At 40.0% G+C, this 25,188-nt stretch overlaps 1 protein-coding gene across 3 annotated transcripts in view; it reads right to left on the bottom strand.

Annotated features, from left to right (window-relative positions):
* dync2h1 (dynein cytoplasmic 2 heavy chain 1) overlaps positions 1 to 25,188 on the bottom strand; it is a 565,214-nt gene that overhangs the window by 246,300 nt on the left and 293,726 nt on the right. For all 3 annotated transcript variants that reach the window (XM_043691805.2, XM_043691808.2, XM_043691806.2), the window contains 3 exons: positions 8,622 to 8,756; positions 7,847 to 7,990; positions 4,414 to 4,503 (listed from right to left, as the gene is read on the bottom strand). In XM_043691805.2, coding sequence (XP_043547740.2) covers positions 4,414 to 4,503; positions 7,847 to 7,990; positions 8,622 to 8,756 — 369 coding nt within the window. The remainder of the gene's footprint in view (positions 1 to 4,413; positions 4,504 to 7,846; positions 7,991 to 8,621; positions 8,757 to 25,188) is intronic.

Here is a 25,188-nt window from a genome sequence, read left to right as displayed (position 1 = left end):
TTGAAGGTTACCACAAAATTCTTTGTTAGTTCCCCACCATCTACGAGGCCAGGCTCCAAAAGCTTAGCACAATCCAGGACAAAACAGCCTAATCAATTTGAATTCTAACCAGCACTTCAAACATTTCCACTATCAACCAGTACCACACAGTAGGAGTTAAGTGTACAAATATAGAAGTTGCACTAGTGCAACTTGCCAAGCATTTTTGGCAGAATGTTTCAATACCATAGGACAAAGACAGACCACCATCTGCAGTTTGCCCTCCAAGCGATGCAGCACCCTGACTTGGAAATATATCATCATTTCTTCATTGTTGCTGTGTTACAGACCAGGCACACCCCTCAAAACATTCCATGAAAGTAGCCAAGACCCTAACTTCACTCATTGTTTTGAGCAGGTATACAGTGGATATTCCAGGAGTGATCCAGCTAGCCCAACCATTTAGTTTTAAATAAAACAGAATTTATTTGCAAGATTACTGAGTGAAACACAAACAAAACAGAACTGAATATAGAATAACTTAACCTATCCAAAAACCCAACAGACTATCCCAACTTAATGTGCTATTCCAAACACTTGCAACAATCCCTATAAACACCCGTTGACAAAAAAAAGATAAAATCAAAAAAAGGGTCTTACGAGAGAGAGAGAGAGTGAGAGAGAGAAAGATGGCAGCATGGAATACCCTTTTCCATGTAGCTGTTTCTTGGATCCAGCCTCAAACTGACTGCCTGTGAACAGTCAGACTGCTAAAACCAAACTGAACCAAACTAGAGAAAAGCTGAGCTGGGAGAACTGGCCGCTCCCATTTCATTGTACAAGTGTCTTTTTTAAACTTGAAAGCATTCTCAAGTAGATCGACCCCCTGAAAAAAATCAAGGACAACCTAACCTTGTTAAAGGAGCAGCAGCATCATAGCTAAGTCAGAATCTTGGAGCTCCCTCCTTACCTGCACTATAAATGGTTTCACACTACACAGTCTGCAGTGGTTTTGGAACATGGCTCACCATCTCTTTCTCAAGAACCAATAAGCAATAATTGACAGCCTTGATCATCACTTCAGCTAATGGAGATGTATCATTGCCAATGTTTGACTTGATGCCTTCAGACTTGAGTGCCAAGGAGAATTGCGGTCGAGAATAACTAACCAGTATTTTTATCTGGATGCAAGGATAGTAATTTAACATTGCCATACAGAAGAGTGTAAAGGAAACCATTTTTTAAGATCAAGTCTAGGCTTCCCTACAAAGTAATGAATTCCTCACAGATACCTTCACCCACCTCTAACACTCTCCCTCCATCTGGACCCTTCCTTTTGGCCATTTATCTACACTCGACCTGTTCATCGAAAGCTGTCAATGTGATATTGGTCACTTCATTTTCTCTGCTCCATTTTCCATATCGCCCTCTGAACTGACTGCACTTAATGCTCTCAGATCTCACTCAGACTTTGTAATCAAGCATGTCCACAAGGATAGCGCTATTGTTGTCTGGCATACTGACCTCGACATTGCAGAGACTAAGCACTACTCCTATCTCCACTGGCCCATGACGTCACCATGGAACACCAGGCCATTGTATCCACAGTGGTCACCAATCTCATTTCATCTGGTAATCTCCCCCCACTGTCTCCAGGTCGGAGTGTCTTTGGGAAATGTTTGTATTGCAGATGGTTGACAAGCTTTGATGAATCAGGAGGTGAATTATTTACTGTAATAGTCCGAGCCTCTGACCTGTTCTTGTAGCCACTGTGTTTATGTGGCAAAATGAGTTGAGTTTCTGGTCAATGGTAACCCCCCCAGGATGTTGATAGTGGGGGAATTCAGTGATGATAACACCACTGAATATCAAGGGCGGGGGCGGGGGGGGGGGGGATGCTTAGTGTGTCTCTTACTGGAAATGGTCATTGCCAGGCATTTATGTGATCTGAATGTTATTTGTCACTTGTCAGCCCAAGCCTGAATATTGTCTAGGATCTACATGGGTTGCTTCAGTATCTGAGAAGTTGTGAATGTGCTGAAGATTTTGCAATCATTGGCGAACATCCCCACTTCTGACCTTAAGATAGAGGTAAGATCACTGATGAAGCAGCTGGAGATGGTTGGGCCTAGAACACTATGCTGAGGAACTCCTGTGGCAATGTCCTAGAAATGAGATGATTGACCACTACAATTACGACCACCTTCTTGTGTGTGTGGTATGACTCCTGTGTGTGTGGTATGACTCCAACCAACTGACAGTATGCCCCCAATTCCCAATAATTCCAGTTTTGCTACAGCTCCATTGTGCCATACTCGGTCAAATGTGACCTTGATGTCAAGGGCTCTCACTCTCACCTCACCTCTATAACTTATCGTTTATTAATGTTTGAACTAAAGCTGTAATGAGATCAGGACCCAAACTGGGCATCAGTGAGTAGGTTGTTGCTGAGCAGGTGCTGATTGAAAGCACCGTCGAAGACATCTTCCATCACTATATTGATAATTGAGAATAGTCTGAGGGCCAGCTTGGATTTGTCCTGCCTTTTGTATAAAGGAAATAGCTGGGCAATTTTCCACATTGACAAGTAGCTGTACTGGAACAACTTAGCTGTGAGGGAACAAGAAGTTCTGGAATGAAGGGCTTTTGCCTGAAACATTGATTTACCTGCTCCTCGGATGCTGCCTGATCTGCTGTGCTTTTTCAGCACCACTCTAATCTAGACCCCAAGAGGTTCTGGAACAAAAGTCTTCGGAACTACTGCCAGCCAGAATGAATGTCTGCACCCAAAGTCTTTGCAGTATCCAGGGCATCCAACCATTTCTCAATATCACATGGAGTGAATCAAATTGGCTTAAGTCTGGTATCTGTGATGCTGGGGACCCCTGGAGGAGCCCATGATAGATCAACCACTTGGCATGTCCAGCTGAAAATTGTTCCACATGCTCTGCCTTATCTTTTGGACTGTTGTGCTGGGCTTTTCAATCTTTGAAGATAGGGATATTTGTGCAGCCATCTCTTCCAGTAAGCTATTTAATTGCCAACCACAAGATGTGGCAAGACTGCAGAGCTTAGATTTGATCCGTTGGTTGTGGGATCACTTAGCAATGCCTATCACTTGCAGCTAATGCTTACTGGCATGCAAGTAGTCCTACTTGTAGTTTCACTGGGGTGACACTTCATTTTTAAGTTATACCTAGTGCTACTCCTGGCATGCCCTCCAACAATGTCTATTGAACCAAGATTGGATGGAGGGTATTCTCACTGTGAAGGCAGGACTGTGTCTCCACAAGGACAATGCAATGGTCACTCTTACCAATACTGTCACAGACAGTTGCATTTGCAACCAGCAGATTGGTGAACATGAGGTCAAGCATGATTTTCCCTCTTGTTGGTTCCCTCTCCATCTGTCACAGACCCAGTCAAGCAGTTATGTCCTCTAGGACCTGACCAACTTAATCAGTAGTGCTGCGACCATGCCATTCTTGGCAGTTAACATGGAAATCCTACCCAGAAAACATTCCTCACCCTTGCCACCCTCAGTGCTTCCTCCAAGTATTGTTCAACATGGGGGAGCACGGATTCATCAGTCAAGGGAGAATGGAGTAATCAGCAAGGGGTCTCTTTGCTCATGCTTAACCTGAGACTTCATGAAGTCCAGAGTCAATATTTAGGACTTCCACAGTCACTCTCACTCAACTGAATACGTGTGTCGCCACCTCTGTGTATTCATCCTGCCAATAAGACAGAACATATCCAGGGATAGTAATGGAGGTATCTGGGACATTGACTATAAGTTATGATTTCATGAATATGGTTATGTCAGGCTATTGCTTGATTAGTCTGTGAGACAGCTCTCCCAATTTTGGCATTAGGAACCAGATATTCACAGAGCCAACAGGGCTGATTTTGCCATTGTCACTTCTGATGTCTAGATCAATGTGATGTGATCCGTCTGGCTTCATTTTTTTGTAGATATAATTCTTTGGAGCAATTTTTACAACTGAGTAGCTCGCTAAGTCATTGCTGTAGGTCTGGAGTCACATGTAGGTCAGACCAGGTAAGGATATTAGTGAACTAGATGGCTTTTTCTATCGGCAATCATCAGTAGATTCTTAATTCCAGATATTTTTATTGAATTCAATCATCTGCCATATAAAGGGCTTTGAACCCAGATCCCCAGAACATTAGCTGAGTTTCTGGATTAATAGACCAGTGATAATACCAGTGAGCCATCACCTCTCCATATATCATTCATTAATAAATTTAGCCAGTGTTCAGACTTGTCAGAATTATATATCAATGATGCAACTAAATACTGAAGATATTATTCAAAACTAACTGAAAGACAAAATGTACATCAAGCCGAGATGTCTGAAATCACACAACTTATTATTTCCAAACAAACAATTTATTTGTTGTGATCACTCTTACCTTAAATAATGAACGACAAATATATTCATATACCGAGGTTTTCAGGGAACCAATCAAAGATGTAATGCGAACATCTGTGTTTTCAGAATCCTATTAAACAATGATGCATAACTTAATTTTAATTTAAAATTAGCCAACCTCATTTAGTATCAATTTAGTGTGAAAGTCCACACTGAACATTTATTTTTATACTATATTTCTAATTGTTCTGTTCACAGTGAACTGGGGCATTTTTGCTTTTTTACATTTTAATGTTTCAACTATACAATGGATTACACAATGGTTCTGAGCTATAGTAACTATATCAACTTCTATTTTGTATTAAATGGCATTATGGAATTTTGCATTTCTATGCAGGTAAGTGTGAACCAGTTTATGTTTTTTTTAAATATGTGTGCTTCATTTTAGCTCCAATTCAGAAAGCTGAGAAAACACAAAAAAGAAGAAGCAAATATTGTCAACTAGAGGAAACAGGATTATCCTGCACACCAAAAGTGCAGAACATCATATGATCATCAAAAATACACTGTTCTGCCAAAAAGACAAGTTCATGACACCGTGGTGACATTCACGATCGTAGCATTTGCATATGATCGACTACGAAATTGTTCAATCCGAAGACCGAAAGGAGGCCTCATCACCAAAGCAATGACCAGCACAGACAGGAGCTCAACCACTCCTCAGTATCCATCAAATGCCACTAGACGCAGCTGAAGATGAACAAATAATTCAGAAAAAAGTTTAAGAGCCAAGCAGACTAGCGAACTTCCAACAATGTCTTCATTAAAATCTCCAAAGAGCTCATTTTAAAAAGCTGAGGAATTCCAGAAATAGAGGAAGACAGCCATCATGTCAAGTTGTGAAGAAACCATCAGCTACAAAACCAGGAAACACCAAGATTGGATCGACAAGAATGACACATCATTTAAGACCTCATCAACAAGAAGAGGAAAGCTCTCCATGCCAGGCAAATCAATATCATCAGTGAAACAAAGAGGGGAACTCATCAAACTGCAGAGGCAGAGTTACAAAGAAGACTGAGGCAAATCAAGAACCAATGGTGAACTGAGATTGCTTAGGAGCTATAATTCCTTGCTGACAAACATGGTACCCAGGGTTGTTTCAGTGTCACCAAGACAATATACTTACCTAACATCCTTGGTCTCAAACCAATACAGAGTAAGGACAAAAGCCCTTTTGAAACACAGAGAAACATCAACCTCCGATAGAGAGAATTCTTCAAAAGAACTCCTCAACCACAATATAATAGTCAACAAGGTCATCTTTGAAAGAATCCCCCAACTCCCCATCAAACATGACCTTGGACTCCCATCTAGTGTAGCAGAAGTTGATACTTTCATTAGACACATGAAGAATACGAAAGCTGCAGAAGTAGATGGGATTCCAACAAAGAGGTTCAAATTTGGAGGAGCAGAGCTTGCTCATTATCCCCATCAACTGCTCCTGGAAATCTGGGATAAAGAAGAAATCCCTGTCAATCTACCATCACTATTGTCTTCAAGAAAGGAGACAAAGTGGACTGTGGGCACTACCAAAAACATCTCCCAACTCTTCATCACCAGGAAGACCATTGCCCCAATCCTCACTGGATGCCTCTCCCCGGCTTTGGAGAAAATCCTTCCGAAAAATGAAGTGGCTTCCAACCAAACCGTGGAACAATGGACATGATTTTACTGCTCAGCAATTCCAAAATAAATGATAGGAACAACACCAACCATTCTATATGGCCTTCATCAATTTGACCAAGGCTTTTGACTCAGTCAGTTAAGCAGTGCTTTGGAAGACTTTGTCGAAGACCAGCTGTCCAGTAAAATTCACCAACATTCCCTGTCTCCTCCGCATTAAGATGTCACCAATTGTCGTCACCTAAAATAATATGACATCCTTTGAAGAGGAGATCGCATCAAACAGCGTATGTCATCACTCTATCCTTTCCTCCAATATCATCGCCACCATTCTTCACCTTGTCAAAAACAAAGTTCCCAGTGATGTTCACATCGTCTACAAGATGGAAAGAAAATCTTCAACTTCAACTGGTTGAAATCCAAGAGGAAAATGAAACCAACCTTGCTATGGAACTTTAGTATGCCCATGACAATATCACTACTGTTCTCCCGAAGAGAATCTTCACGCCTCACTTCATACTTTTGCAGAAGCATATGGAAGAATTGGGTCTCAACCTCAAACTCAAGGCAACTCAAATCCTTTACTAACTTGTCCCAGGTCAAGTTCCAATCCATTCCTCCATTAAGATCAAAAGAGAAATCCTCCCAAAAGTAGAACATTTCCCTTACCTCGGAAGCTACCTCCCATCTCGTGCTGATATCGAAGCAGAGATTCAACATCACATCTAATCTGTGAAAGCTGCCTTTGGACCCCAAAAAATGAGAATCTTTGACAATAATGACATTGGTGCTGATAGCAAGATTCTAAGGCAGTCATCCTTCTGACTGTTCTGTAAGGCTCCGAAACTAGGACTAAATATAGATGCTACATCAAGGCTCTTCAGAAGTACCATTAATGCTTTTTGAGACTGATTCTCCAGATTAGCCAGGAGGACAGACATATTAATATCAGTGTCCTTGATGCAGCTAACAGCACCAAAACTATGATCATCTGGAACCAACACGGCTGAGCTGGTCACGTATATAGGATGATTGAGTTCTGATTGCAAAAGCAAATCAACTTCTCCCAGCTCAATGAAAGTATTCGAACGATAGGAGGACAAAACAAGCACTTCAAATACTCACTAAAAGCAAGCATCAAGAAATGCAACATAGATGCCAACACATGGAATACCCTCGTTCAGAGGAAACAAACTTGGAGAAATCTCCTGTATGAAGGGACACAATTCTTTGAGAACATCTATCAGCAAGACAAATTACGGAAAAGGAGCCAGAAAAAAGGAATGCCAATAATTTCAAGGACAAGGATCACTTCCATTTCCTGGAAACACATGTCAAATATGTGGTCGGAAATACAGCTCAAGGATCAAGCTCAGCTGTTACACAAGGTCTCACAAAACCCATGGCCAGTGACATGGAATTTCCTAACTGAACAATCACATTCATTAACGAGTAATTGTTGATGACCAAATTGAAAGCTTTGAATGCAAGCACATAGTCCTTGTGGGCAGTGCTAACTTTCAAACTCCACCTAGCTAAGAAAGTGAGGCAAAAAGCACAGTGATTCTCTTTTCATTTGCTGTTCATTTTAATAATGTCATAATGAACACCAAGCAAGTGCTGAACAGGTTAAAGAATGTTAATCAACTGGCAAATCAATCTTATTTTTACTATAAGAAAATCTGTATTTGATAATTTAGACAATAGTTTGTTCATCTTTGCTCTGTCATTATAACAGATAAAAAATAAATTCTGCTTTAAAGCATTCTAATAAGGCAAAAACATACCTTTTTGCTCTGTAAGGATCGTTGGAAGAGTCTAAGAAAAGCTGACAGACTAAAGCGATACATGTTATTAATTTTGGATAGATCAGTAATAATGAAGAACATTTTGCTGGCTGTCTCAGCAAGTGGAAGAAATGCATCCCTCTCCTGCAAGAGAAAAAAAAGACTAAAAATGATAGTTTGCTGCCCTCCACAGACAGCAGTTTATAACTGTTAATCATATGAAGAAACATAATTTTGTGACAAAAGGAGAAAAATGTCATAATTTGAAGTATAAGCATTTCGACCTAGCAGAATAAAAATTACAAAACCACATACAAATTTTTGACAATGATACCTGATCCCAATGCCAATGATAGTCATGCAACATGAATTTCTGAAACTGAGAGATTTGTGAAAAGGTCTGTTGTAGAAATGGGACCCAAGTAGGACACCAAAAACAAGACGTGAAAATGAGTCCTGGACACTACTTATTGCACTTCATTGCATTTGAAAATATACTCAGTTTATTTTACTTTTTATAAATTTCTGTAAATTTTCAATATAAATCTTTTCACACAGACAGATACAGTAAACTATCATTTTAATTAGAACTTAACATGTAAATAGTTAATTATGACGCTTTTCAATGATTAACATTGTATGTTAGCAGTATCATACAATAGAAGTCCTTTCAACATTTTGAAATTAATTAAAAATGAGTAGATACCAATTATTAAATTATATTCTTTATATTTAAATTATATAAATTCTTTCACCTTTTAAAAAATCCACATACCTGATCTAAAGAGACTTGTAATTTGAATGATTCATTGAGGGATTCTTGGATTAGTGCACTGCTGGCCTTCGTCTGATTGAGTGACTCTATAAGTCCTTTATTTTCCAATATATTTCCTTGGGAAGTTGCCAGTTTCTGTGAAAAATTATATTTATATATGTTAATTCATCTCTATCAACTTAATTCATTAATTTTATTGGCATTGAAGTAAATATAAATTTGAACAAGTTGCAATCTACAAGTTTCATTGACTTTTACTCCATTCTTTTTCTTTGATGTACTTTCAGAATATCAGAAACCAGCCTGCACTTTCCCAGATCTTGAACAAAATTATATCAAACCAGCAACAGACACACAGAAGTAGTCAATATTTGACTTGAATTTCTTTCATTCATTGAACCTTCATTGGGAACTTGCCCAGTGCAATGGTCAAGACTGTAAATGATATTTAACTTGCATATTTCACTTTCCTGGTGCAAATAGTATTCTTCAAGACACTATGATTTTCAACTAAATTGGCACAGAGTTTAATTCACAGCATGTTGGAGCTCCAGTGCTTTTGGCATCAGAATAGAAGTTTTAGACTTGAATTTCCTTATATCTTGAATGATCAACCTTAGTCACGCAGTCTAATGGGTGCACTGATAAGAGGTTCAGGAAACTACTTATATAGAAAATAAGAATGGGAATCACCTATGATCTTCATTCTATTCAACTCCAACTATTTAAATACTTATCAACATCTACAGAGGCATAAGGGCAATTCCACTTACTAAATTTTAGATCAATACTAGGCATGGTGCACAATGGTTAGCACTGCTGCCTCTCAGCACCAGTGACGCAGGTTCAATTCAATCCTTGTCTGTCTGTGTGGAGTTTACACATTTTCATCATGTCTGCAAGGGTTTCGTCCGGATGCTGGGTTTCCTCCCACAGTCCGAAGATGTGCAGGTTAAGTGGATTGGCCATGCTAAATTGCTCACAGTGTCCAGGCCAGGTGGAGTAGGAAATGCAGGGTTATGAGGATAGGTTAGCGAGGTGGGTCTGGGTAGGATGTTCTTCTTGGGTTGGAGTGGTTGGGCTGAAGGGCCTGTTCCCCCAATGTAGGAATTCAAGCGATTCGAGGATATCAAGAGCAAAATTGAACAAAATAAAACATTGCTCGAATCACAACAAATTTGTGCTCTTGTCAGACAAAATTGCAAAACAGACAAATTCAGTGCAGCACTGTAAAGGAAAAAAATTATGCACCCTGTATTAGGATATTAACGAATATTTCTTTTATGACTATCTTGGATTCTGCTAGTTAATCACACGTTTATAGTCTGCGTTCAAGTGCACAGCTAAGTTGTTCAGCCTAAGTACTGCAGATGCTGGAGATCTGAAATCAAAACAAATAGTGCTGGAGAAATTCAGCAAGTCTGGCAGCATTGGTGGAAAGAGAAACAGAGGTAAAGTTTGAGTTATTTTGACTTTATTTTGATTTAAAGGTTGTTTCTCTCCATAGACGCTGTCAGATCTGCTGAGTTTCTTCAGCACTTTCTGATATCATTTGTGATAAGAACATGAGAACATGAAAACATGGAGCAAGAGAAGGCAATTCAGCCTCTTATGTCTGGTCTAACATTTGATAAGATCATGGCTGATCTCATCTTGCCCTCAACTCCACTTTCCTGCCCACTCTCCATAATTCATCAACTCATCCTAAATAAAAATCTGTCTAACCCCTTCTTAAATTTACTCAATGTCCCAACATCCACCATACTCTGGAGCAGTGAATTCCTTTGAGAGAAGTAATTTTTCCTCATCTTTGTTTTCAGTTGCGACTGCTTATCCGAGAACTATGATCTCTCATTCTAGATTATCCCATATAAGGAAACATCCTGTCTACATATACTTTGTAAATCCCCCTTAGCATTTCATATACTTCAAACAGAACTCCTCTCATTCTTCTAAACTCCAGAGAATATAAGCATTAACTGCTCAATCTCTCTTCACAAGACAAACACCTCATCTCTGGAGTTGAAAAATGTGGTGCTGGAAAAACACAGCAGGCCAGGCAGCATCCGAGGAGCAGGAGAATCGACATTTTGGGCATAAGCCCTTAGATTCCTGATGAAGGGCTTATGCCCGAAACGTCAATTCTCCTGCTCCTCGGATGCTGCCTGGCCTGCTGTGTTTTTCCAGCACCACATTTTTCAACTCTGGTACTCCAGCATCTGCAGTCCTCACTTTCTCCTACCTCATCTCTGGAATCTATCTAGTTTGCCTGCTCTGAACTGCCTCCAATATAACTATATCCCTCCTCAAATAAAGAGTACACAATACTCCTAAAGCCTTGTACAGTCACAACACTTCCCTGTGCTTCTACTCTGTTTTTACCAATAAATGCCAAAATTACATTTTCCTACTTTATTACTTGCTCTACCTGCATACTAGCTTTCTCATGCATAAGGAGACCCAGATCCCTCTGCACCAAAGCACACTGAAGTTTCTCTCCATTATATAATAAATTGTTTTCTATTCCTCCAACCAAAATGGTCTCACACTTATCCACAATCATCTGCCACATTTTGGCTTATTCACCTAACCTATCCATATTCATGTCTGTTGTCATTTCTTTCGTCTCAACGGACTTCCTCACCTACTTTAATGTCATCAGCAAATTTGGCAAAAGTACTTTTCATTTCGCATCCAATTAATATCGTGGTGTTCAGGCTGCTCTTTTAAAATTATTGCTCCAGCACCAAGATCAACAAATAACAGTTAAATTCCCTTTTGATATTGAAAGCTTGCAGATTGTCAGTTAGATTTCTAATTTCAAGTTAGGAAGAAGCATCATTAGCAAAATCTATTGAACCGTCCAGGATAGGAAACAAGGTGGGTGGAGCACTTAATTATGCAAGAGGCAAAATATTAGCTTTTCAACAGCACAATAAAGTTGGGAATTAATTTTGTCATGGATTAAAGCTGGATCATGGTTCTTAATGACAAGCAGCAGGAATCTAATTTTAATGTATTAGCACGTCATACACAATCATTAGAACTGTTCTAATGGTTCCCAGAGAAAAGTTTACCTTTGCAACTCGGTTGGCAGCAAATGAGAATCATGTACTTCCAGGTTGATACAGTTAATTGTGGTGAGCAACTGGCCAGGTAGTCTTCTTGGTGGATTTGGAGTTAGTAGCAGCTGCTTTTCCTCTGTAAGGAGCTTTGCTGGACCAGGACAGAGATCTTTCATGTCACCTCATTCATGACCCAACTCCCTGATATTTCTAATATCTATCTACCTAATTTTAAATACTTGCAATGAACTAGCCTCTGAAACTCTCTGGGGTTTGAGAGATTCAAGATATTCACTATCCTCTGTGAGAAGAAGTTCCTTTGTATCTTAGTTATAAATGAAAGTCTCCTCGTCTCCTCTGAATCTTTAAGTTACAATATGGTCACCCTTCATTTTTCTAAATTTTAATGACTAAAGGCCTAACTTGTTTAGGTGTTCTATAGAGGTCAATCCTTTCATCCCAGGAATCAGCCTCTTTTCAACTTGTGAATCTCTTTTCCACTGTTGGTACATCCTTTCTCAAGTACAAGAACCAAAACTGTACACAGAATTCCAGATGCAGCCTCACCAACCTTGTGTAGTTTTAAGAAGACTTCAGTATGTTTAAACTGCAACCACCAAGCATTAAGGGTAAATTTCCAGCCTTGACTATTTGTTGCAGCTGCATGGTAATTTTCTGTTTGATGCACACAAACACCCAGATTATTCTGTGCTGCTCTTCTTTAGAGTGTCTCTCAATTTAAATAATAGTCTGCTTTTTGATTCTTCCTACCAAAGTGCATGACTTCACATTTTCCTGCTTTAAACTCCATCTGCAAATTTATTTTTGCCCACTCACTCAACGTATCTATAGTCTCTTTCAGATTCCTTTTGTCCACTTGGTTTCAATAGCTCAAGGAGAAAGGCGACTACAAATTAGTGGTGACTGGGCTATGGCCAATGCAAAGCAGTGGACTCGCATTGGTCCACAGTCTTCAAGTAGAAAAGAGGAGCCAAATTGGCTGTGCTGACTAGACCTCCACAGGATTTCTGTCCAACGATCGGATGGTTGGTTGGATGAACCAGATGGTTCCTGCAAATCCTGTGGCTGAGGAGGAGCAGAAGCAGCAGAGAGCCAAGGGATAACAAAAAGTAGCCACAGAGGCTTGGGCAGCTCAAGTGCTCATAACCAGGGGTTAATACATCACCAAGAAATAGTGCATAATTGAATACAATATACATGGAGTAACGACCTACACACATCAAAGGGTCAATATCAAAGATGGCTACGATTATCAACAGGAGTCGGTCGCTGATCTATGTCCATTCCTGCAAGATAACCTATGATACCATGATACAGGAGCCAAATCTTATGCCAGTGGTCTTAAAGTTACAACCATCTGGAACATGTATGCAACTGGGTCATTCTAGAACTTCACAAGAAGCATAGCTGGTATCTGTCACACAGCCATATACACGGTAATTAACACAGAAGGGAATTCTTCAAAACCGTATTCAAAAGGATTGATGATCTTATGTAATTTATCATGGATCCTAAGATTCAGGAAGCTGGAGCAGTCATGATTTGGCTTCATAATTGGATTCCACAAGCACAAGGAACAATTGATGACACATGTTTCATTAAGAACTTTCTGGGTACAGCCAACAACATTCATAAACCAAAACAGGATTTAATGCATCAATGTGCAACTGCTATGTGAATAACAAAGCCTACAGGAGTGTGCTCACATCCCTGATAGCTCTGATGACTATTGTGTCCTCAGTTGCTCTCAGGTGCCAAAGCTGTTTGTTTTCCCTGTGCAACTGCAAGGCTGGCTCCTGGGTGACACAAGATATCTACAGAGAATCTGGATCATGACACCTATGTGGAACCCACAAAGTCCAACAGAGGAGAGATACAATGTCTCTGATGCCTGAACAAGGACAACAACTGATCACTGGTGTTAAGGTTCTACCACCTGCTCAGGCACAGTACTGGAATACACATCACAGACAATCTCTTGGATCACCAATTTCTGCTGTGCACTACATAATCTGGGACATCAAAGATGAGAAGACTTGCCGGCTAAAGAAAACGAGGATTCAGATACATGCTGTAATGAACATAAGCAAGAAGAATCAGAAGATCCTCAACAATGTGTGTTGCTCCAACTGTAAGTGCCACAGTGACGGGGTGACACCCAGACAAACATATGAGACCCATGAGTCATTGTGGAAGTGTAACCACATTGGGCATTCTGTTTCTAGACCAACCTACAGGCCTGCAACCTCTGGTACCCAGAACACAAAAAGGCTGCAGCAAAAGCCCATATGCATAGTTCAAAACCATACACACTCCCTACTTAGAAGGAAGTTGCACAAGGCCTTACTGAGCCTTCTATTGCTTCACCTGCAAAATATGGATTGTCTCAGCTGCAGTTGCTTCTGCGGGCTGATGTGGGAGTTGAGCCACACATGCAAGCTTGTCTGGAAGATTCCACTCTCCTTGATCTAAAAGCAATTGACAAACATAGACATCGCCATATGTGAACTACTTTTGACCCTTTACCTGCATATTCCATGTGGTCATTAGAATCTAAACAGCCAACAGCACTATCTAAAGAAAAGCAGCATCAACATCACTTACCACTAAATGTCAACATAATGCCATCATCCCCATGTTCTCAACAAATAGCAAGAAAACAGGTCACTTAGGTATTCACTTTTCCTTGTGGAATCTATTTTTACATCCCAATATCATAAAGAGATCTGTTGTACTTTTGAGTATCACTGGGTTAGGGTGATATATAAACATTTTTTTTTGCCAAAGAAAGCTGTTAGATTAGAACCCAATACAAAATATTCCATTTACCACATGTGTAGCAATAAGTGGATAAGGATTTGCATCATTAATAGTCATAGGTGAGGTGCCAGAAGACTGGAGATTGGCTAATGTGATGCCATTACTCAACAAAGTTTCTAAGGAAACGCCAGGGAACTATAAACTGTGAGCCTGCCATGGATGGTAGGTAAGTTGTTGGAGGAAATCCTGAGGGACAGAATTTACATGTATTTGGAAAGGCAAGGAGTCAACATGGCTTTGTGCGTGGGAAATCATGGTTCACTAATTTAATTGAGTTTTTTGAAGGAGTAACAAAGAGGACTGATGAAGGCAGAGCAGTGGACATTATCTATATGAGCTTCAGTAGGGCCTTTTCAGGGTTCCTCATGGTAGACTGGTTAGTAAAATTAGATCACATGGAATACAGGGAGAACTAGCCATTTTGATACAGAACTGGCTCGAAGGTAGAAGACAGAGCAGAGTGGAGGAGGGTTGCTTTTCAGGCTGGAGACCTGTGACCAGCAGTGTGCCTCAAGGATCGATGCTGGGTCCACTACTTTTCACCATTTATATAAATGATTTGGATGTGTGAACATAGAGAGTATAGTTAGTAAGTTTGCAGAAGGTGCAGTGGACAGCCAAGAAGGTTACTTCAGAATACAACAGGATTTATTCAGATCAGGCAATAGGCTGAGGAGTGGCAGCTGGAGTTTAACTTAGATAAATGTGAGGTACTGCATTTTGGAACGGCAAATCAGGGCCTTAATGGTAAGGTCCTGGGGCATGTTGCTGAACAAAGAGACCTTGGAGGGTAGGTTCATAGTTCCTTGAAAATGGAGTCACAGGTAGTTAGGATAGTGAAGAAGACATTTGGTATGCTTGCCTTTATTAGTCAGTGCATTGAGTATGGGAGTTGGGAGGTCATATTGCAGCTGTACAGGACATTGGTTAGGGCACTTTTGGAATACTGTATGCAATTTTGATCTCCCTGAATACAGGAAGTATGTTGTGAAACTTGAAAGGGTTCAGAAAATATTTACAAGGATTTTGCCAAGCTTGGAGGATTTGAGCTATAGGGAGAGACTGAGTAGGCTTGGGCAACTTTTCCTACAGCATTGCAGGCTGAGGGGTGAGCTTATAGAGGTTTATAAAATCATGAGGAGCATGGTTAGGATAAATAGACAGTGTCTTTTCCCTGTTTGATTAGATTAGATTAGATTACATTACAGTGTGGAAACAGGCCCTTCGGCCCAACAAGTCCACACCGACCCGCCGAAGCGAAACCCCTGACCTAACACTACGGGCAATTTAGCATGGCCAATTCACCTGACCCTGCACATCTTTTGGACTGTGGGAGGAAACCGGAGCACCCGGAGGAAACCCACCTGTAGTGGGGGAATTCAGAACTTGAGGGCATAGGTTTAAGTGAGGGGGAAAAAATTTAAAAGGGATCTAAAGGGCAACATTTTTCATGCAGAGGGTGATGTGTGTATGGAATGAGCTGCCAGAGGAAGTGGTGGAGACTGGTACAACTACAACATTTAAAAGGTATATGAATAGAAAATGTTTAGTGTGATATGGGCCAAATGCCAGCAAATGGGTCTGGATTAATTTAGGATATCTGGTTGGCATGAACAAGTTGGACCGAAGGGTCTGTTTCTGTGCTGTCCAGTTCTATGATTCTATGACCCTAAGCCGCTGGTTTCACTTAAATCCTGTCTGTACACAATAGCTCATTTTGGTACTTTAAAAGCAAATGCAAAAGTAAACCACCAGTATTCTCTCTCCTGCTGCCTTTCAGATGCTAAATTCCAGCCCCTCCTGCTACTTCATATCAACATAAGATCCCATGGCACTACTTAGAAAGAAAGAAATGGAGTTCATGTCAGTGTTCTGACCATATTTATCTCTTGATCAACATCACAAAAACAAGTTCAGGTCAGTATCACATTTACTGTTCATGAGAATGTCCTGTGTGCAGACTGACTGCCAGATTGCCTGCATTACAGCAATGGCAACCCTCCAAAAAGTACTTCATTGACTCTAAAGTGCTTTGGGATGCCCTGGGGTCATGGTGGATGTTATGTAAATACATGACTTCCTTTGATCGCTGCGCAGAAGTCCAACAATCAGAGGTGTTTTAAAGGATCGTGCAAAAAAAGTTCAATGATTAAAGAAAAAACATCCATGAAGTGATAAAAGGATTTTTAATTTCCAGACTCATGACCTTTTGTTCTCATGTAGCTTTTTAAGATGATTTATAGTTGCAGGTTCCAATGTACCCTCAGCTGTAGTTGCAAATCAATAACAGGATGTTCCCAGAGAGCAGTACAATTCTGGACATGTAGGCAGCTTATTTATCCCTAGTTTGTAACAAATTTAAAAATGCAGAGAAAAAGACTCACATCATAGAATGCATCATTTTACATTTGACTGACTTTGAAGTTTAATTGTACTATTTCAGCCAATGAGATCAATGTCACTTCCAAAGACATGCGAAATTACAAATAACACCATCATCTGTATAAGATTTATCCCTTCTATAATAGGCTTTAAAAATTGTCTTACTAATCGATTACTTATTGACAGCACTCTAAAGATTAATTGAACTTTATTGGTTCGGCATATCGCATATTTCTAATCATAGGGAATGACTATTTCAAATTGACTTTAACAATAATCTCTGCTGCAATTCCCAGCTCATAACTTACCACACTAATTACTTCCAAAGCTTTAATATATGCGGATCACATAAATACAGTCAATCATACATGAAGTCACTAACAACCAAATATAGATACATTTAATTTACATCAAGGGCATTTTCAATTACAACAAACCATGTCATCAATTTGGACATGTTTCCCCAGTACTAAAATCACTTCTTAACTTTCCATTTCAAAGTATGCTGAAAAGGTTCAAAAAATAACCGCAAATTAAAATAATTTTTTAAAACAATCTCTTGCTCTAATGGAGAATAGACCCAGTAACAAGTCATCAAGAAAAATGCACTATAGAAGTAAAAGAGAGTTGAGAAGAAAGAACACACCAATAAGCATGAAACAACATGGTAAGTCCAAGTCAGCTTGGAGAGTCAAAAAAAAATTAGAGGAAATAACTATGAACAATTTCAGGAAATGCCTTGGAAATCCACATTTCATTAAGTAATTATTCAAGCTCCAGGAGAGCATGACTAATCCATGACACGGGCATAATTAAAATAGTTCTCGTTATCTATTTCTCCTCCTCTGAGCTTTCCTTCTTAAAACTCCTATTTACCACATTCAGCACTCTGAGTTTAGAGATACCTCCGGGCATCCAACTTTGCCTGATTATTTTGCAGACAAATTATCTAATGCGAAAATCACTATCAATTTTGCATATCTTAACAAACCAATTGTAAGGATTACAAGAAGTAAAGAACAATGACTTGCCCTAAGAATATTTTGCACTGTACTGAATGAAGCAATATTTTTCAATATGGTTTTCATTTATTTTTAGTTTTGCTTTAATAAACCAACCCTAGTGATCATCGTGCAATGGTATGACGATCAAATGAAAAAGATCAAATGTTTTCTATTTACTAACTTTGTTACAGGCAGACAATTCCCTCATTAATTAAATAAATAAGATCTAAATTCAAGAGGCCTTGCAGAATCAGTTCAAGTGTTACAGAAGGAAATGTCGATTCAACAACACTAAGCCTTTAAGAAATGTCCTGGTTATTTTTATGCGTCCCGGAACATCCTCAGTCTGTAGCAATAATGCATCTGCCTCCTCTGGAAGAAATAACATGGAAGGCAATAGACTCTCAACCTCCTGTAGCTCCTTCACACCCTGAGAGGACCCTCAACTGAAATCTCTTCAACTGGAGGCAGAAGCCACTGGGAGGTGGCTGCTAGTCTTGGGCTTACTGGTGCATTTGTTTCTCCTCAATTTCTTTACACCTTCATGTCATCACTGCCACAGTGATGGTGACTCCTGCTGTGGAAAGATCCATTGGTTAAGGCTCCAAAGAACCCACAGAGGGAATATCAAAAACACAACAGGCTCTTTGTAATATGAGCAGTCAGCATTCACATCACTCACAAATGATTTAGCCTAGTCCTCCAGACAGTGGTACATGGAGAATCTGAGGAGAGGAGCCATGGATTCCTCTACATGGACTTTTGATGTATATAAATGATTGATGGGATGGCAGAACTGACTTACGAGGAAAGATTCCATTCATTGGAGTTTAGAAGAATATGGGGAGATCTCATTGTTCCATTGTTCCATTGTATCCAGTACAAACCATGTTGCTCAAATACAGTAGGAGATTGTAAGTGCTGTAAGATTAATAATACTTTGTAATAACCCCAATCGAAAACCATGCAATAATGGCAGCATTGCATATAAGAGCATGTTGACAATACTTATGGTTCAGTATCAAAAGATGCAGTATATGAGATCTTGGATTATCTTTGTGAATTGTGACCCGCAGTTGAGACTTTAAAGGTCACTTACAAAATCGTGTTTTTCACATGGGATGATTATGATCAGTCTTAAATTGATCAACAAGCAGTAAAGGAGGCAAATGATATGTTAGCGAGACGATTGGAGTACAGGAGCAAGGATGTCTTGCTGCAATTGCACAGGGCATTGGTAAGATCATACCTGGAATATTGTGTGCAATGTTGGTCTCCTTATCTGAGGAAGGATGTTCTTACTATAGAGGGAACGCAGCAAAGGTTTACATAAATGATTCATGGGATGGCAGAACTGACTTATGAGGAAAGATTCCATTCATTGGAGTTTAGAAGAATATGGGGAGATCTCATAGAAATACATAAATTTTAACAGGACTAGACAAGTTAGATGTAGGATGGATGCTTCGGTTAGTGGGGGAGTCCAGAACCCAGGGTCACAGCCCAAGGATTCGAAGTTAACTATTTAGGACTGAGATGACAAGAAATTTCTTCAGTGGCGAATATGTGGAATTCACTACCCAAAAAGGTGTCAAGGCCAAAACATTGTATGATTTCAAGAAGTTGGATGCCTTTGAGTTAGATGATCAGCCATGATTATAATGATTGGCAGAGCAGGTTCAAATGGCCTAATCTTGCTCCTATTTTGTATGTTTCTAACTAATGATCAATGATATTGTAAGATTGCTTGCGATTAACAATAATATTCCACAATATTGGACACTGTTTTTGTTACAAGACAGAGGTGAACTCTTGTGTTACTTAACTAGTAAAAGCGAGGACTGCAGATGCTGGAGATTAGAGTCGAGAGGGTAGTGCTGCAAAAGCACTGCAGATCAGGCTGCATCCGAGGAGCAGGTTGATGTATCAGGCATAAGACCTTCATCAGGAATGACTCCCTCCCTCGTTCCTGATGAAGGACTTATCCCCGAAATGTCGATTCTCTTGCTCCTCAGATGCTGCCTGACCTGCTGTGCTCTTCCAGCACCACACTCTCTTCCCTCTGTTAATTAAACCAAACAGCCAGAAAGCTCGCCTTGCCATGTAACCTGTTAAAATATGAGTGACAGAGAACTCTCAAACTTCACTATGCAAAGAAAATGGCATCAATTTATTTTTTTACTTGAAAAGTGAACATTAAACAACAACTATTCACAAGTTTAAGCCCACCATTCTCTTAACTGCTTAGTATCTGCTTCCAACTCTATGACAATATGCTGTTCTAATAAGACACTTATTAAAATTACATCCACTGAATTTCAAAACCACACAGCCACTGCCTTCTTCTGTGGCTGAGGATCTGACTGGAATGTCATCTTTCTTTTTTACTGCAAGTATGTTTCACATGAAAAGGTATCTTTGATAGAAAGTGTTTTCCAATTTCTTTAAGAACAAGATGTTAGCTCTCCATGAGTTCCTCTCTCTACAGCAGCTCTCTGACCAATTTTCAAAATGTCCACATTGTATACTCCCTCCAACATTGGATTGTCTCATTGGTTCGATGTTGGCAAAACAATAAATTTCAACTCAATTGGGTTTTAGTATCCTGGGGCATAATTTAAATGATTGGTTAAATTTTAATGGTCAAATCAGCAATGAAAACTCAGGTATCCATTCACAGCCATATGTTACATATTTTCAATTTTCACTCTGAGACTGCCAGCTAGTCATATTTACAGGTGCTAATAATCTCTCAGTACAGAACAACATTTACTCTCTCTTAAAGGTCCAGTACACGCCTTCAACTTCATAACATTTGGATTGTGCTGTCAGTGGGTTGGAGATATGCCATGATGATGTGGGGAGGCTGGTGCATACCCGATGCCAACATCCCTGAATGGGGGTGCAGGCTGTCACTGACCATGAAGTGTATCCAGAGGTGTTGCTGACTACCATTCAGACAAGCAAGCATCGAGCTAGAGTCACCAGGTACCCACACTAACTTTCCTGTTAGGAGTTGACGCCATTTAGAATCCTGATGAAGGGCTTTTGCTCAAAACCTTGATTTTCCTGCACCTCAGATGCTGCCTGACCTGCTGTGCTTTTCCAGCATCACTCTCTTGACTCTAATCTCCAGCATCTGCAGTACTCATGTTCGCCATGTAGTTTCTATCTGGTGCACAGAAGAATAAGAAATGCACATCAATGAGATCAAAATAAGTCCTAATTGTCAATGAACTCACAAATAGACCTGTAGTCACTCACCACTAAGATCCTTTTCTTGCTGGAATATGGTTTGCTCGCTGAGCTGGAAGGTTCGTTTTCAGACGTTTCGTCACCATGCTCGGTAACATCTTCAGTGAGCCTCCAGATGAAGCATTGGTGGTGAAGCCCACTTTCTATTTATATGTTTGGGTTTCCTTGGGTCGGTGATGTTATTTCCTGTGGTGACATCATTTCCTATGATGATGTCACTTTCTGTTATTTTTCTCAGGGAATGGTAAATGTGATCCAAGTCAACGTGTTTGTTGATAGAGTTCCGGTTGGAATGCCATGCTTCTAGGAATTTTCGTGTGTGTCTCTGTTTGACTTGTCCTAGGATGGATATGTTGTCTCAGTCGAAGTGGTGTCCTCCCTCGCCCATATGTAAGGATACTAGTGAGAGTGGGTCATGTCTTTTTGTGGTTAGGTGATGTTCATAAATCCTGGTGGCTAGTTTTCTGCTTGTTTGTCCAATGTAGTGTTTGTTACAGTCCTTGCACGGTATTTCATAAATGACATTTGTTTTACTTGTTGTCTGTATAGCGTCTTTCAAGTTCATTAGCTGCTGTTTTAGTGTGTTAGTAGGTTTGTGGGCTACCATGATGCCAAGGGGTTTTTAACAGTGTATTTTCTAATTTCCACCCTACTCTTCAGCTTATATTATCTACCCTTCCTGTCACACTTTGACTTTCATTCACCTCTTCACTCAACTGCAGCTCTACTCTTGTTTCTTTTCGATTTTAAACATCACTTTCATTGAATCTTCATCCCCTCCACTCCTCACATTTCTCCCCCTCAAATAGTTAATTTAAAGCTGTATCTATAACCCTCCTATCAATGGAATATAAAAGTAGAGAGATGTTGCTAAAACCAAACAAGGCACAAATCAGACTACTGATAGAAGTTTGTGAACCGCTTTAAGCCTCTTATCTAAGGTAAGAAACACTGGCATTGAAGACAATCCATAGGCAGTTCTATAATTTGATACCACAGAATATGGGATGGCACAGTAGCTCAGTGGTTAGCACTGCTGCGCTCCCAGTTTGCTTTATAGTGATACTAACCTGCTGCACATTCCTCCCTGTCTCAGGTAGTACTCATCTCGTTTCTAAATGTTTTTTAAAAATTTAAAATACAAATGAAATTATGCTAATTACTTCAGTAAAGTCTGATAGGGTTTCACATTATATACACCTGACATATAAGAAAAGTATTGATAGAATGGGTTCAGTTACTGAAAGGAGTCACTGGGTAGAAGATGTGATTATTGACATATACCACTCTCACAGCAATGCATGACTCACATCAAAGAGTGTAGTTCTCAATGATTTCCATTAGAACTGGATGATTAAATTGTTGAATTTGTAGTACAGATACAGAAGGATTAAAGATATTTGAAAATAAATCTATTGTATTTCTAATCTCATTCTTGATAATAGTATCAAAATTATTGAATGCAGCTAACCAACAATCAAAAAAATTGTTCACAATAAAGTTAAATAACAAACACCTCAGAGCTTCATAAATATTTCAATGCATAAATATTATTAACATTAACATGCTGCATTGTACATCAAATTTTGAGCCCTCCATTTCATTCCTGCCTAATACAGTAAAAGAAAATTTAACTTGTGTTGTGTGCAGTTTTGGAGTCCACATTGTAGGAGAGATGGGACAGCACTGGAGAAGCTGCAGTGAGATTTACAATGATGTTGTCTGGGCTGCAGAGTTCAGTTATGAAGAGAGATTGGATAGTTTTTTTTCTCCTTAGCACAGAGGAGACTCTGATTGAAATGCATAAGATTATGAGAGGCATAGACAGATAGAGTAGATACTGTGGCAGGACCAATGACTGGGGGCATTGATTTAAGGAGAAAGTGAGGACTGCAATGCTGGAGATCAGAGCTGAAAATGTGTTGCTGGAAAAGCGCAGCAGGTCAGGCAGCATCCAAGGAGCAGGAGAATCGACATTTCGGGCATGAGGATCTTCCTGAAGAAGGGCTCATGTCCGAAACATCGATTCTCCTGCTCCTTGGATGCTGCCTGACCTGCTGTGCTTTTCCAGCAACACATTTTCAGCTCTCATCGCCAGCATCTGCAGTCCTCACTTTCTCCTAGAAGATTTTAACCCACTGCGAATCCTCTTGCAAGGATGCCTTCCTTGAAGAAGCTCTCTTCCTCCCTCTACAAGGATTTCAGTGAGTCCCTCTCTCACTGCACACCCCAGGTCATCTCCTCTGCCCAGAAGCTCTTCAGCCACGTTCTCAAACAGACTCGCTACCACAGCATTCCTGAAGAAGGGCTCATGCCCGAAACGTCGATTCTCCTGCTCCTTGGATGCTGCCTGACCTGCTGCACTTTTCCAGCAACACATTTTCAGCGGCATCGATTTAAGGTAAGGGTCAGAAAGTGTACATGACACCCAGTGGGTGAATCAGGAATTCTCTGCCTATAAGGATGGCGGAGGCAGAAACCCTCATAACGTTTAAATAACATTTAGATGTGCACTTGCAGTGCCAAGGTCAAGTGCTGAAAAGTGGGATTAAAACAGTTAGGTGTTGGTTTTTAACCAGTGCACACTCGATGAGCTGAAGGGCCTCTTTCTAATCTGTGGATCTCTATGACTCAGAATTCAAATATTCTCATACCTTTTTAAAAAATATATACAAGTCTGTCCTATATTTTCAATTCAAAATACTAGCCTGATTATCATCTGGGACTAGATTTCCAAATTGTTCAAGGGAGCCTGAAATACAATTGCTCACCATCAGCCTCCAATGCCAGCTTGCTGCCACAACCCAACTCTGAGTTATTTTCAATGTGCACAGGTTAAAACAAATTGGCAGCATGGCAAACAGCAGTGGATCCTTATTCAATGAACGGCTTAATGAAGAGGAATATGTGAATCTTGTAATGCTGTTATGATGCCAGTTGATACAGAAAAATAACGTTTCAACTAATTTCTTGACACTTTCCATTACAGAGACTCAAATCCAGGGAAAATACATCCCTACCTCAATTCTTTAGTGTTCCACTTAACTGACTCCTTCCAGGTTTTCTACCATTGACAGTAGAGACAACTGGATATGTCCTTCCAAATCTGATGTGAACTTTTCTTCAAATCTTAAATTCTCTCAGTTCTAATGCTTGCAGATTTCTAATCAAACTCTTCTAGTTTGGCATTTTTACGATGTAATAATATCCTTCCTATAACAGGATAATCAGAACTGTACAAAGTATTCCAAAAGGTACCCTCACCAATGTCCTGTACAACTTCATTCTGATGTCCCAACTCCTATACTCAATGGTCTATCACATTTTATTAAGTTTTCTGGGGCACCCCCAGAGCAGTAAAGGCAGAAAACCAGTTGCTTCAACACAGAAGTAGTCCACTCTAGAATACTGTTTGTAGCCGGGTGGGTTTCATTCAATGTATGCTAGCAAAGACAGGCTTAAGAATGGAGTCGAGTATAAAACTAATAGACCATGTGACCCAGACGCCATCCTCTGATTTGATGCTTTGGCTCAAAACAGAAAGTACACCAGACTGATAGAATAAAAGCATCAGTACTGTAGCCAGGATTGCTGCATTTACCAACATGTTGTGTTGAAGATTCAGGCTGTGGTAATCTTTTTGGATTGAGTAAATCTCAGCATACACGTCCAGTCAGTGGCACTCTTCACAATGAGAGGTTCTATTATCCTGACAAAGACACGTGCAAGCTCTGGTTAGAGAAGCATAATGATTTCCCCTTTCCCATGTTACAGATATTGTGGCGAAGGGTTTCAATAAGAACAAATGAATGGCCACAGTTACCAACACAATAACACCCTTACCTGATTCAGAGGTTACAGACCTGGTGCAATATGTTGTTGAGTTCTGTGAGCTTCTCCTTCCTAAAACACAGCTAATGCACACAATGTACCTCAATGAGTCATAATATCAGATGTACAGTATGGAAACAGACCATTCGGTCCAACTCACTCATGCCCTCCAGATATCCCAACCCAATC

The sequence above is a fragment of the Chiloscyllium plagiosum genome, unplaced genomic scaffold (assembly GCF_037043375.1).
Source record: "Chiloscyllium plagiosum isolate Xiang-an unplaced genomic scaffold, Cpla_swu_hap1 HiC_scaffold_6, whole genome shotgun sequence".
Lineage (NCBI taxonomy): Eukaryota > Metazoa > Chordata > Chondrichthyes > Orectolobiformes > Hemiscylliidae > Chiloscyllium > Chiloscyllium plagiosum.
Note: the sequence above shows the minus strand (reverse complement) of the source record. Positions and strands in the feature narration are given on the sequence as shown.